The following is a 15159-nucleotide window of genomic DNA, read 5'->3' on the forward strand; positions in this document are numbered from 1 at the left end:
TATTAGCTTCATTCAGTATAAATGGGTTATAATTTAATATTGGGTTCCAGTGAGCCAGTATCCCTTAAGATGCTTGTGTGGTACAAATGGGAAGCAATAACTTAGTAGTGGCCAAAATAGCTCTTTCAGGCTTTTTTTGGTCGTTCAATAATAAGATATTAGTCCTTACTGTTTTCAGTATCAAGCTGTTTTAGAAAAAAATTGTAAGTTAGATGCAGAGGTATCTGTCAACTCTTAAGTTCTTGTTTGTTTGGTTGTGGTTTTTTTTGGTTTTTTTTTTGTTTGTTTGTTTGTTTTTGGTTTGTTTTTTTTTTTTTTTACAGGAACTTTATACTTAATGAAATTTAACAAGAGCAACTAACTGATGGGGTAGGAGTTATTTTTGTACTGAACACTTTTTACAGGCTTTTAAGCACTGGAGAAGCAATAGTAAAGAGCAGGAACTATTTGGAAACTTCAGAGTATTTATAGTGATGTCTGGAGCAGTTGGCGTATGCTGTTCCTTGCCAGAAGATGCAGTAGAAAAAAAATCAATACAGAAAAAGTATAGAGTTTTTTTACGAGAAGTCTTTAGAAATCTACACACGTTCTGTGTTGTCTCTCCAAAGTGGGAGATCCAATAGAGCTCATGAGCAAAAGTGAGGTGGAAGCTGAAGTCCTGAGTAACCAGTAGGACTTAGTGTCTTGCAGACACCAAGGACACAAGGGACTGTTTTTGGACAGTAGGCTTGATAGGGCTGATTTCTTTCTCATTGAACTAGAGCAATAGAAAAACTGATAGGTTTTTGTCTGATTGAGTTGCCAGAAGCAATGATAAGATTGTAAGACTGCAATAAGCTTGCTTTCTCTTCCTCTTTTCTCAAAAACAGAACAAACAAACAAAAAACTGGTGGGCATAATAATCCTAAAGGCACAGGTACCCTCTTCCGTTAGGAAGATGGTATTACACTACAGAGGAGTGTCCTACAGGATTGCATTTGTGAGTAATTATTCTGAGAGATGCTGACAGGCTTTTAGAAATCTAAGTTCAAGAACAGAACACTACAGGGTTTTGGACCCCTGCTATGCGTTTATATATGTATTTACACAGCCCTGTATTCCATCTGCCCCGCTGCTTGTCCCTGTCCTCTTTTCCCTCTAGGCTATTGATAGGCACCAGTGTGCAATGTGGGCTCTGTGTATTTCAGAGAATTATCCAGAGCCTTTCCAAGAGGATTGGGTAGTTGCCCTGTAAGGCTTTGTATTGGCCTATCTTGATTACAAAAAGACAAACAGTAATAGGAGTAGGTGTGGTGAAACCAAGGTAACTTTGTTAGGGTAGAAGTTCATGTAAAAAGCCAGTAATTCATGGGCTCATACTCAGGAAACTCTTCTTCCTAGTTTGCTCAGCTCATGCCTAGCAGCTTACGTCTGATGGGTAGCCCTGCAGAGAGAGAGAGTTGGCAGGGTAAAAGCTTCATACCATACCACCATGTAGTCTTGCCAACTTTTGCCCTTTTTTGCTAAATTTAAGGAGGAAAAATTAAAGGCATATAATTGGAAGTTACTAACTTAATTAGGATAAAACTATCATGGTGGTCTCTATCTGAAGTAGGAATAGCCCTTCAGATTGTTGTTAAGCTGCTCTCTGTGCTGCAAGTCTTGTTTGCAGTGCCTTTAAAGAGCCTTGGTAAGACCATAAAGGCAATTAGCTAGCTGGTTTGGTTCCTCGGCTGCTTCCCTCCTATAATCTGGAGAACTGCTGAGGTATAAGAGTATGCATGTGACATAATATGATACCCAAGACCAGAATGAATAATGACAACTAAACGGTACAGTGATTAAAAAAAGTTTTTGATGTGGGTGGATTCAGCACAGCATGAGATGACTGCCGGGCTCCTGTGTTTGGAGCCCACGAGCACATGGCTTTGAGAGGCATAGTATGGTGCTGTGCTATAAACATTACTTCATGAAAACGTTTTCCCCATGTGCAGTAGCAGTAAAACACGGCAACCCTAAATTGCACGATCTGTAGGGCAGTATGGTGTGGCAGCTGCATTGGTTTAAGGGGTAAGCTCTAAATGTAGTGAAAGAGTGAGCACCCCTAAATGTAAAACCAGCCAGCCTCCTCCTACCCACCCCACGCTGCCATCAGACTGCAGAGTGCAGAAGTAACTTAGCAGAAGTTTTTCTGTTATTAACTTGGTTTAGGGGTTGACTATATAAAAGCCAAAGCTTAATAGGTTCCCACATAGTAGCTGAGCCTCTGCAGCTGCCTGTGTTCCTGCTCTGTCCTCAGCAAGGCTGTTCAATGTGACTTAAACTGTTCAGATTTCGTGGGAGAACTGGTCTTTGTGGGATTCTTCCAACTTCTTTCCTGATGGACTGAAGTGGAGCACAGCTTCCCTGTATGTGGGTTTTTCCTTTGTGCCCCTGGACATGCAATACATTCCCAGTGCTAAACTACAAGTGCCATAGTCAGGTTTCAGATTCATTTACAGGTATGTGACAATCTAGGAAGGAAGTTGCAAATCGCAGACAAGGCATATAGCTGTTCTTGAATTTGTTGCCAGCTCTCTTCTCACTAAAGACATACCTGGGAATGTTTCAAATACGTGTAAACCTAACATAAACATTTTGGCAGGAATTGGCTGTGCTTTAGAGTGCATCCGTGGAGAAGCCTTAAGTATATACATTTCTCTTGAAGGGAAAAAAAAAAAGCATGGAGGAATGAATTTCATAACAAGAATTGTATAGCTGCACCAATGTGCTATTGTTGTGTGAAAGCAATAGCTTCTTTCAGGACAGCAAAGCGAACTCCGGGTTAAATTTAGCTCAGTTAAAGTAAAAATGACTTTTTAACTCTCGGATATACAAGTTCAGCTTTGGTGCATACAAATCTAACCACATTCTGTACTGTGGTTACATGCTTTATTTATCACTAAGTTAAATTCTGTTCTTGATTACACTTGTAACTTTAGTTTTGTTGGGATTGTACACTGTTGTGGCTGGGGACAGTTTGGCCTTATGTGAGGAAGTTAAACTGTTACATGGACAAAAACTGAATCCAACTTTCCTCATCATAACAGTAATGGCTACAAGTTATGAATGGGTATACAATATAAAGTTTTCTGTCTAAGCAATTCAGTGCTAAATGATCACAGAGAACAAGTTTATTGAATAGGACAATATATAACTGCAGGCATTCCTCTTCTAAAAAGACCTGAAATAAGGTATCTTAAAATAGTTGTTGATGAGCTGAAGTACTGTTATGAGTGCACCCATTTCTTGTCCCATATAAGCTCATGGTAGTGCATTGGAGTGCTTCTGGTTGAGAGGCTTGCATGCTTAATTGGCATAGGGTCTTGGATTTGGCTTTAAAAACGTAAGTATCTAACTCTGACTTGGGGCATTCCAAAGTGAAACACTTCTAAACTTTGGAAAAAATAATCTTCTGGTAATATGGCTTTCTTCTTTGTCCCTTTAAAAGGATTGCAGCATGGTGGTGTATTGTTATAAACTGCTGCTTCAAAACAAATTGTACTAATGTACTGAGACTGACTCGAAGTAGCATATGTTTTGTGGGGAGCAGTAAAAAAAAAATCTTGAGCAGTAACAGAAGAGGGGGGAAAGGTTTGTTGCAGAGCCACAGACTCTGCTTGGGAAAGAAAGTCTCCTTGGTGGCAACACATGGTGTGGTGTGAGCCACAGTTGGTGATACATGACAATGTGGTGGCTATTGAAAAGGACCAAACTTAATAACAGAAGAGGGATTGATTTCATGCTCTGGCTGTGTTGTGAGAATTCAGATTGGGAGACAACGGTGCCCCACAAGAAGACTTTTACTTTCCTCCCAGCTTTTAAAAGTAGATGACTGGCTATGGGAAGATGAGTCTGAGTATAGCGTGTTTGAAAACTAAAAATTTAGCAACTCAAGTCGCTGATAGTCTGTATACTTAAAATATACCCTTGCCTAAAATACAGCGGTAAAATACAGTTGTGTGTCAAGGTCACTTCATTGAAGTGTGAGATTGGGGTAGGGTAGAAAGAAGGGTTGCTGAAAGTATATAGTGTGTTTGGCTGGTAAAAGCCCAAGGATAAATTTCTCAGGAAAAGACAAGTTCACAAAGTAACAGAGAAAGATGACGACTTGAGGATGTGCATTAGAGAGTGTACAAACAGGTGGCACAGACGTGCCTCATCTAGAATGGGCTCCCTGCCTAATGCCCTCTGACCAGTGCATGGCTTAAATAGCCTGTCTTTGGAAGAGCAAAATAGTAAAAACAAGCTTTTCATTGCCAGTTGACCACATTTTAGATCTTTCCTTTCTCTGTCTTCTTTCCTATCTGAAGTAAAACTAAACTCAGACTTTCCAGTGAGGGCAAAAATAGTATGAAAAATAAACTACTGATTGTTATTTTTTAGATCAAAAGGACCATAGTCTTGTTTCAATGCGTGCGTGTCCAGTCGTTGGAACTATTCATTCGTATTCACTGGCCCAGCTTTGCACAGGGGCTGGACCAGATCACTTTCACAGGTCACCTTTCAACATAAACTATTCTATGACTTGAGAGCATCCACTGAGGAAAAAATATGTATTCCTAAAGCTATAATAAACCATATATAATTTATGTCACTTTCCCCACCCCCAAGATTCATTATAACTAGTTCTAAACCACCCCTCTGCTCCATAAAACCTCTTTTTGGAAATACCAGGTGAGGCTTATTTCAAATTCTGGATTAAATGGCTGAAACTAGAACATCAAACACTAGAAACTTAAAATGTTAAATTTTATTTTTTTTCTTCACCCCTTTTCTTTAAAGGGGAAAGGATATGATATTCTGTTGCTTTACAATTTTTTTTTTCCATTTTAACCTGTCCAGAAGACAGTCTTGTACGTATGTTTACTGGATATGAAGTTGCTGTTTAAAACAAAATTTTAGCCTTTAGACTTAAAGATGTTATTGTTGTTATAGTCAATATAGACTAGATGTTATTAATGTCACTTGTTCAATAACCTCTTATTAGTCACAGATGCCAGGAAACATGCTTCAGCGCAGAGGAGCTGCGTAAATGACTACCTACCACCTGAAGTCTTTCCAAAACAGCCTTCACTTTTCAGCTTTGAAAAAATAGTGGTGTTCTTTTCAGGTTGTTCCCATTGGGTTTATTAGCTCTAGTGGAGTATATAAAAGTCTGGTTGTCTGTGACAAACTTCTCTTTCCAGGGGAGTGATAGGTACATCGTATCTAGTGACACCAGAGCACAGCTGAGATTTCTTGAAAAGCTTGATCACCTAGAAAAGCAGAGAAAGGATGAAGAGGAACGTGAAATGTTGCTTCGAGCAGCCAAGGTAAGAACTTTACTTCTTGCTTTCCAAGGAAGTCATGGTGTCCCTTAGACTGGTGAGCATCTTCAGGTTTCTCCTATTTCTGCTTTAAATGTAGTAACCATTAACCCTATAACTAGAAATCAGTAATGTTTAGGATAGCTTAGGCTATACAGAAAAGGATTTTAGCTTTTTACATTCTTTAAAAAAATCACAGGAGTTTTTTCAAATGTGTGGTGGGGTGAACTCTTCTTTTGAGATTATTCCTACTGGTCAAAATGAAACAAAATAAGTATTCACATAGCCATAAATGTCCTTCCTGGCTCTATTTCTGGCTCTGAAATTGGTATGTTTTTCTCCATATCCATGTATGGCACTGTTTGAAAGTATGGGTTCACTATGCTTGTTCAAGTTGGAGCCTGGTGAGATCCACCACCCTGCCAGATATATGTTTTCTGTAGTCAGATCAGAGGGCTAGCCTTGGAGCTGGTACCCTAGCATCTGCGAACTCCTGATGGAGCCACTGCTAGTGCAGAATAAGTACCCTTCTTCCCCCTTCCCTCCCCTCAAGAACAGGAGCAAAAAAAAAAAAATAAAAATCAGGAGATGTTGCTCCACCAGATGTGACTTGATCATTTTCTGTTTGTTGGGGTTTTTTTGTTTTGTTTCAAGCTGAATTCTGGAGCCCCTTGGGTGGAAGCCTAATCTAGATTTGAAAGAATTGTGTAGTACTTGCATGAGTATGACTCCCTTTCTTTCCTATACTTCCTGTCCTTTTTAAGTGTCTGCTGCTGACATGAACAACATCATGCCTAGACTGGACCTGACTGACACTGTTAGCATCATTTTCAGCTTAATCTTGCTTCAGGCTAGAGCAGAGGCAGCCGGCCCAGATGAGGAGGGGGTTGCGCGTATGTGCATGGAGGGGGAGGGAAGCCAGTCTGGATTGAGGCATTCACCCCTGGAGCTAAATCTTTCAATCACCATAGAAAATTGTCATTTATTAAATATTTAACGGATACGATGGTGTTTGGATGCCAGTAATTTCTATTCAGTCTTTTTCCTCTTCCTTTGGTAGAGCCGTTCCAATAAAGAAGATCCAGAGCAACTGCGGTTAAAGCAGAAAGCGAAAGAGGTAGGACTTTCCAGTTACCATGCTTGCCTTTGTGTGTTGAGAGAAGGTTGGCAGCCCTGTCCTGGCAATTAGGTCAGGGTTTATTTTGCTGCTGCATACCATTTGCAGAGGCCTTGGGGAAGGACAGGAACTGCCACAGGCAAGGGCAGTGCTTCAAATGAGGTCAATGAATTATGAGCTCTCTTTTTTAACATTTTATTTTTGTAGTTTCAGTCCTGTCTAGAAACGGTCCTTTGTAAACTGCAGCAGTACACTTGGTAGGAATATAATGTGGGATTAGAAAAAAAAAAAAGAAAAAAAAAAAAGAAACTTTGAGATTTAGCATCTGGGACTGTACAATAGGCTACATTTTTCCAGGGTAATTGTTCGTTTTGTAAATCTGATACTGCTTATAATTCTTTGGCTGGGAGGCGGTACTGGGATTTAGTTTTAAATGGAAAACGCCTCTGGCTTTTAATTTTCTGGGCCCAGCAGTTTTCTGTTCTGGAATGGAGCCCTTGTTTCACACAGTTCATGTTTAGCTGCAGGGGTTTTAGTTTATAGCTTAGACTGGTTAAGCTTTTACTCCCAGAGGCCTCTGCATAGCAACTGTAGAAATCAACAAATAAGTTCATTTATGTCTGCAGCCTCCTCTCAGTAGCTGACTTTTTACATTTCCCAATATCCATTTCCTGACTTTTCTAGCCTGAGAGAAAAAAGCTCCACTAATTGGAGCTTATTTTAATTGAGCCTTAATATTGGATCTCACTGGAGTTGCCCCCAGAGCTACTGGGAACAGAATGAAATGAAAGTACCTAAGGTTGAAGATGTGTGTGCGTGTGTATGTGTGTGTGAAATTTTTCACTTGACCTACAGATTCTTTTCCCTGCTGAATAAATCATCAAGCCTGTTCACATTTCTGATTAAGGATCTGACAGCAGACGATAATAAAGACAATTGAGGTGTGAGACGTGTGATACAGAGCTGAAGAAATTGGTTTCTATAGTTACTTGACTGATTTCATGCAATTTTTAAGGATCTTTGTGCTAAATGAGAGTGATTTTCTGAGCAACCTTTTTCCTTAACTGTGCCTCTTGAACTATGAAATTTGTTGTTGCTTAACATTGCTGCACTTGGCTCCTAGGTGCCAGCAGCAGCAGCAGGTTATTTATGAATGCTTTAGAGGCCCTTATTGTTTGGATTAATGTAGGAGCCCAGGCAAAACAAATGGAAATCCAGTAAAATAGTATTAGAATCAATGCTCTGGATTTGCACCGTAATAGAAGAAATTTGTAAAATAAGAGGAGAGAGGAGGAGTCTGCTTTACTATCTATCTTTTAATTCTTTTTTTCTGCTTATAACTTTTTCTTCATGCTTACAATCTGTGAGAACAAAGTTGCCCTAAAGCCCTTCCCAGTTTGCCTCTAGTGCCACCAGGATCAACAATCAGTGGGTGATGCTAATTTGTCTTGTTTTGTAGGTGGCTTTACCTCTGCATCATCTGGTCATTTCTAGAGGTTCTTTCTGTTCATAAAACACTGCAAAGCAATTCATTTATGCAGCTTCTTTTCTCTTTTCCTCTGAACAATAATGTGTAGGATCTTGAAAAGTATTCCGTGATTCAGATATTTAAAACAGAAAGAAGTTAGGTATGTGTTTTGGGTCTTTTTTTTTAGATTGGTTGATATTGTTAATGAGATCTCTTTTAAAAAGTGGCATATAGGTGTACAAAAAAAGGAGCCAACAGAGCGGAGAAGGCGTCTAAGTTTAGTGTTTGGTCTTCTACTAAGTGCTTGAGTTCACCTCCTTCAGTGCATCTTATCTTGTACCAGAGTAACACAGCCTTCATCACACTTGTCCTGCATATTTCTCCATGCTGTGCTGCTCCCAGAGTGACGGTCTCTAACTGCTTCACCAAAAGAAGAGGAGACAGATGTGCCTCTTGGGACAACACAGATCTTTGTATTGGTATTTCTTTGCCCTCTGTCCTGCTTCTTTGTTCTCCAGAGAATGAGGCAGCCAGAACTTCTCCAGGCTTCACGTGCCGCACAGTAAACCCACCTTCTGTTTCAGGGCTGCTTTCTTAGCTGTGAGACTCTCTCAAGCTATAGTGGAAATGAGCCCAAATGCAGCTGGTCAGTTTTGGCACTTTATTGACAGTTTGGAGATAAATGGTCACCACACTTTTGCATTAAAAAATGGAAACATGAGTAGAGCTGGAGTAAGAGCAAAATAAAAATCAACAAATACCCCAAGGCTGAAACTGGTAACGCAGAAGCACAGTATATACTGGGATGAAAGCCTGAAAAGGCTCACCATTGTCTGTCTGTCTTGTTATGTTGTGAGTGTAGCTTGCTCCTAAGAAACCACACTTGCGAATTTTGATACCTCTGTCAGCTGGGATCAGATCCTTTCTAGGCCACTATGGTTGAGTATCCACTGGAAAGCCTGATCTGATCCTCTTAAAGTTCTTCAAGAATAAATATGGGCCTTCCTTCCTCAAAGCTGTCTTTTATGTGTTGATTGTGACCCCCAGGAGAAGGAAGTGGGTGTTGGGTAATGGCACTGGAGAATGTTCTAAAGCAGTGTTTCCCAAAATGCAGAGTGTAAATCCTAACAATGAATACTTACAAATCCAGGATGTGCTGTCATCTAGCAGCTGGAGGCAACATCTCAACGTTGCTGGAAGTACATCCAGAGACTCAGCAGTGGATTCTTCTATCCAAAAGGCTATACATAATTGCGTGACCTTTTCATCCCTTTTTGCTTGACCTGTTGTCTCAAACTTCCCCTATGCTAAGTCATTTACTTTCCTGTATTCTTAGTCTATGTAGCTTGCTATGAATTAAGTCTTTATTTACTTCCCCCTTTCACCTGTTTCAGCAGATTTTAATACCTTCAGAAAGTGCACATTCCTTCTGAGACAGCTGCAAGGCTTGCCCCAAGCTGCTCCTTTGTGCACTCAAGAATTTTGTCCTTGCTCACCTCGTGGGCCAGCTCTTTATGCAAAGGTGTTCCCGAAGTCTGGTTAAATTTCCCCTGCTTTTCATTCAGCCTTATCTGCCCCTTCAAGCTGAGAGGATACAGTCTTCACATTGTCCCTGATGCTTGCACTTTTAAACCATAACTTTTTTAGGTGCATTTCTGCTATTTCCTGTTCTACTTCCAACTATACTTCCAGTTACAAAGAAAATGTTCAGTTGATGCAATTCTTATAGCTGTATTTACAGTTTATCTCTGGCTTCATCCCTTTTGTGAAATGAGCTTACTTAAATTGAGTAGGTGTAGGATACTGTGAAATGTGCAAGCATGCCATATGAACAGTGCATCCCAGAAGACCTGTAAAAATGTCAGTATTAATCAGTGTGTACTGTAAATTTAAATATAAACCCTGATCTTTTGTAGTTCTGTCTCTCGTCTTCAAAAGTGAGTGTGCTTGTAGTATGGCTTCAGAAGCTTAAGGCTGAGGGTGGGCAAACCTTTCAGATTGTATGTGTGCAAGATTGCTGCTTGGGGTTGAGCAGGTGAACAGGTATCGTACTGATAGCATCTTTGCTTATTCCGTAGTAGCTACCTTCCTCTCTGCTCTTACCTTGTGGCACCTTGCAGCATCTATCGGTGGATAAAGGTGAGCAGCCACATCTTGAACGAGGGGAGGGAGTGACGGACAGCAGACCTGCCTGCCCCATTCCTTGCTCTTCCAGCAGCTCTGTTCACTTACAACTGCACAGGTCTTCCCAGTCCCTTGTTCCTGCCTGCTTGAAGCACTTGTGCATTTTTCTGTTATGATTTTGACACAGATGTCACAAGACGACAGCAGATGAGATGCTGAGAAAATTCAATACCTTTAATATCAACTGATTGGGAGGAAAATAGCAAACCCTAGGTTTTTTGTAGAGGCAAAACGAACCCCATCAAAACCATCGAAATAAAAAGTCTGCATCATTCCAGTTAGTTCCTGGGTGTTATATAGTAATGACTGAAATTTAGTTGTTCTGTAGTATCTTTTTTCAAAAATCATCTTTTTTTTTTCTATTTCATGTGTCCATCCTAACTCTTTCCCTTATTTCCTCTTACATTCTTAGTTAACAAGTAACTGTAACCTGATTCTCTGTCTGCTGCTCTGCCTACTGTCTCCAACCCACATTTTCAAGCTGTTTGTTTCCTTTTTTCCCCACACCTCTTGTGCTGCTTCTGTACTTAGTCTTCTGGACCTAATGGCTCAAATTGTTTAAGACCTCTCTTGTGGCAGGGGAAAAGGAAACTCCCTAGTTAACCATAACCTCTCAAAAAAGCAAACAAGATGCTGCAAGGAAAATAAGATCTCATCACGATCAATTGGCTTTTTATGAGCCTTCAGTGACATCCTGAGAGCTTCTGCTTAATTATCTGATTTATATTATCTTTATTGTTCTGTAGTGTTTCTTACCTGCTTCTGCATGTTTTGAAAAAAAAAAAAGCATTATTATTGAACAGACATAACTTTTGTTACCTGCAGTGTAGCCCTACAAATAGCAAAGGGCTATCATCAGAGATTCGGTGTGTTACGAGTCTTGAAGAAAGTCAGGGATGGAAATCCTCTAAAGTGTTAGATTATTGAGCAAACTGAAAAGTGAACCAAATCCCTGTTTATATGGCATTCGTCTTGGTGTTTTGAAGGAGCGTAAGAAAAGAGCAGCTGAGATACTGTATCGGATGCCTTAAAACCAGCTGGCTGGAAGATGACAGCAACTATCTTTATCTAGTGAAAAACAAAAGCCCCCTCAAAACTCCATTAAGCCTGTTCTTGGATTTTCAAATAGCCTTTTCTAAGTTTCTCTGAGAAAGTATAATGGACATGTAACCAGCTGAAAGTATGGTCTTGGATTAGAAACTTGCTAATAGAGGAAATTTTAGGCCTAAAAGTACAACAGAAAGATTATAATGGAGAACCAGAGAGTTCTGTGCCAAGAATGAGTGTTGGGTGGACTGCACGATAAGATGGAGAAACCTGCAGGTGGAAGATGAGTCGTAAATATTCTCTAGCTTTGAGACCTCAAGAGTGAGTGAATGAATACACAGTGTTACAGCAGCTGAAAATCATACGAAATATCATGCGTTTGGAAGAACTCTTATTGGTTTTAAAGTAAAGTCTTGCAAGGGCTGGACACTGTCTTGTTGTGATAATGCAGGTCTGCTGATGGTCATTGAGTAGTCTTCGCACATGCGATAGCATCTGAAACAAAAACTACAGAATATATTGCTTTGATGTGGTGTGCTGTAGCCTTTTTTGGCCTTGCAACAAAAGTAGCCTGGGCTGTGTCTGAAAACACACATAAAGAGAGCTTGATGCTGGATGCTAGACACCCAGGAACTTCTCTGGGCCTCCAAGTAAGGCAAGCTGATGAGACTGCACTGGGGAAAGCACGCTCCAGGTGTTCTAGAATACACAGACATGCATCAATAATTGTTAAACAAAACAAAAAAAAAAGGACACACTCGTAAAAAGAAATACACACTCCACACTTGGGAAATTCTTAACAAGAATGGGCAAAATTAGGAGTCAAGAAGTCACTGTATCCTGGACTTCTTAAATTCTGTGGGGACCTAGTTATTTATATATTAGAGAATGTCAAATATCAACTGAAGGATTTTTTTTTTTTCTTTTTTCCTATGGGTAGATTACTTAATGGCTATCCTGGAAAAAACTTCTGTTGTTCTTCAAAACATCTCACTGCACCCTGTAGTTCTAGACAGACGAGGCACCTGGTCTTGGGGGACACAGCCATGGTAGGGGCTGTTCTGCCACTGAAGCGTGTATGTGGAATATTAACCTGAAAGAAACCTACAGTATTACATACAGCCCTATTATAAGTTAGGACTGCGTATCAAACCAGTGCACGCTATTCTGCCTTTCTGCTGTTAAATGTAAATTACAACAGAGGGAAAAGTCAGTGGAAACTAATTGTATGGCTAATTAAAACAGTTTGAAAGGAAGCAATTGCAAGAAGAGAAATTGCATTATAGGCAAGAGGAGAGGATGATAAATGTTTAAATATGCAGCCTTCAAATGTCAGTTTTCCTCAGAGAATGTCCCCCATATGAGAAGTCTGCTATTCAGCTGCATTCAACCTGTAGGGCAGAAAATTTTGTATGGGAAAGGTAGAGGCTGGAGGCAGTAATGCTCATTGAGCTTTATGACAACCAGTGCGAGAGGCTTGGGATTGAAAACAGATTTTTAAGGTTTATTTTTCATTTTCATCACAAGTTCCTTAAAATGCTTAAAGGGAATATGAAAAAATTGGAGTTCTTTTTTTCCAAAGACAATGAAAGGAGAAGCGACTGGGAGCAGTAGAAAACTTTCACAGCACTAAATGGAGGACACAATGAAACCCAGTGAAACTTTGAAAAAGGTAGTCAGAAAAAAGAGTGGATAGAAAGAAGAGAGAGAAGTCAGTTCAGTGGGAAAAGTGGCCCCACTTAAAAGGTACTTCAGTATTTAGTTCTTTAAAAATATACAGTAAAGGGCAAACGTAAAGACCCATGTAGGTGTTAACGTTCCTTTTTCACTGATGCAAGCTAGAAAAAAGTAAATGCTGATATTTGGTCACAGTTGCTTTGACTTACTTTGAATTTTAATATTAATTAATTTATTGTTTAATTTTTTTATTGTGGAAGCTGAAAGAATCAGGGGCTTCTGCCTCTTTTGTATGCTTATATTCCTTGCTTTTTTTCCCCCGCAAGTCTTATACAAAATCTTGTTCATCTACTTTAGTGCTTTTATTACTCCTGATGTACTTATTGCTGGATAGCACACATAACCCTTAGGCATACATTAACTTGTCTTCAGCCTTCCCCGGTTTCCTTTCCTGCCAGTTCTTCTGTTACTTTAAATATTTATTTAATCTGTCCCATACTCTGTCAGCCTACAATGTCATATGTGGAGACATCCCCACTTCTTTCTTGATATTAAACCCAGTATCTTGTACATATGCTTTTTAGTCTTTTCCTTATATTCATCATAAACAAGTCCAGAATTGTGGTGTTTAGCTTCCCCATCTGTCTTACCAGCATTTCTTCTGAGTTCATTTCCATCCATACGACTGTATTTATTTGTTATTGCATTGCCAAGACTATTTTGGGGTTTTTTTTTCTAAACATAAGTTCCTAGTACTTAAATCTGAGAAGTGAAGAAAAGAAATCTCTCTTCAGTTGTTTCCTTGTACTTTACATATTGAAGCTCCTGCAGAAGTGGGCAGTGGTATGAATGTCTTGAGATGCATGTCATCTGCCAGCATCGTGCTGGACAAGTGCCACTTATTTGGATTTTCTTTAACCTCAGACCTGTTACTGTTCTGTGAGCCCTGGCTAATACAGATGCTTAATTTGTTGTCCCTACCTTTAGAGAAAGCTTCCCTGGTAAAACTGTTCTTGAGGATCTAGAGAGTAAAGGTTTCACGTGCTTTGTCTTCTATGAAAGCTTATACCAAATACCCTGTTCTGCTTTGGGAACTTTGTGACGAGATGTGAGGGGTTTTTTTACTCCTTTTTGAAGGTGAACGTGTATTCAACTAGGTAGCTCTTCCATTTCCCCTCTTTGATAATACAGCCACCTGCTGCTGTGCACATCATGGATTAGCTGGTGTGAATTAGTTGACTTTATTTGTAGTAGAGTATACTTTTTCCTTTCTTCAGTTGCGTTTAAGGGATTCTTCCTTGCAGTGTTTAGGGAAAATCTTGTGAGATTTGCATAACTTGAATTATTGGAGCTGTGGTAATGCTAACAACCACATATCATGTACTTTGTAACTGAAAGGGTTTAAAACCAACTTGCAGTATTGCTTTAAAAAAAGTCTCATCATCTTATAGCTGAAGTACTTCTTGTCATCTTATGCAACTTGAAATTTAATTTTTAATATTAAAATGCCACCAAAATGTCATTGGTGTAGTAGTAAAAATAGATTTTGCATTTTTTCTGAAATGTGGAGTATGAGACATAAGTGAGATAGAATTTCTGTGAGCAGGAAAAGAAATATTTTTCTCAGTAGAGGACTGAATGAAGAACAGAGAGGTCAATTTTAAAACCTTTCATTTTGTGTGATTACAGCAGTGCTGCAAATGCCATTTCACTATAAGGGAGGACTTTAAAACATACCTTACTTCTTGATTTGTGCTGCAGGTCAGATTAACTAAAATGGTTATTGTGTCACCCTAGAGATTCCTGCTTGCTGCAAGACCAGACTTTAAACCCTATTTTTATTATTAAAAAGGCCAGCAGCAACAAAGACTATTTTACAAGTTCTGAGACGTTTTCATAGCAATTTGATCTTTATACACAGGTTTTAGAACTCTTTGTACTGCGATTCTTAGCATATGTAAAAATTGGAAAGGGGGGAGAAGGAGCATGAACATTCATTTGCCTCTTGCCTGGAGACTGTCCCCTCTCAGTGCCCTTCTTGAGGAATGAATTTTGAACAGAACATGTGTTGGACTCCTGTGTTGTGGTGGAACAGCAGCATCTTTCAGCAGATGAAGTAGGTCAGGTTGAGGGGAAACTGCTAGTTTGTGGGTCCGATGTATGGCACAGGTTCCTTCTCCTCCTCTTGAATTGCCATTACACACTTCTATCTTTAAGGGAAAAAAAATAATCTGTTTTCAAGATACAAAGCTGGGTATGACAGTTCCTATTTGTATCCTATTTTAGTCAGAGACACCAATATTAGTAAAACTGACCCCTAGAAGGGAAACAATACTAGA

The 15159-nt window shown here is 39.6% G+C and overlaps 1 protein-coding gene across 4 annotated transcripts in view; it reads left to right on the forward strand.

The window, feature by feature from the left end:
* TAF4B (TATA-box binding protein associated factor 4b) overlaps positions 1–15159 on the forward strand; it is a 76772-nt gene that overhangs the window by 44383 nt on the left and 17230 nt on the right. For all 4 annotated transcript variants that reach the window (XR_012774440.1, XM_075494535.1, XM_075494537.1 and 1 more), the window contains 2 exons: positions 5208–5333; positions 6388–6444. Coding sequence is in view for 3 of the 4 variants with exons in the window: in XM_075494535.1 (XP_075350650.1) it covers positions 5208–5333; positions 6388–6444 (183 nt within the window). In the remaining variant the exon portion in view is untranslated. The remainder of the gene's footprint in view (positions 1–5207; positions 5334–6387; positions 6445–15159) is intronic.

The sequence above is a fragment of the Mycteria americana genome, chromosome 2 (genome assembly GCF_035582795.1).
Source record: "Mycteria americana isolate JAX WOST 10 ecotype Jacksonville Zoo and Gardens chromosome 2, USCA_MyAme_1.0, whole genome shotgun sequence".
NCBI classification, from domain to species: Eukaryota; Metazoa; Chordata; class Aves; order Ciconiiformes; family Ciconiidae; genus Mycteria; species Mycteria americana.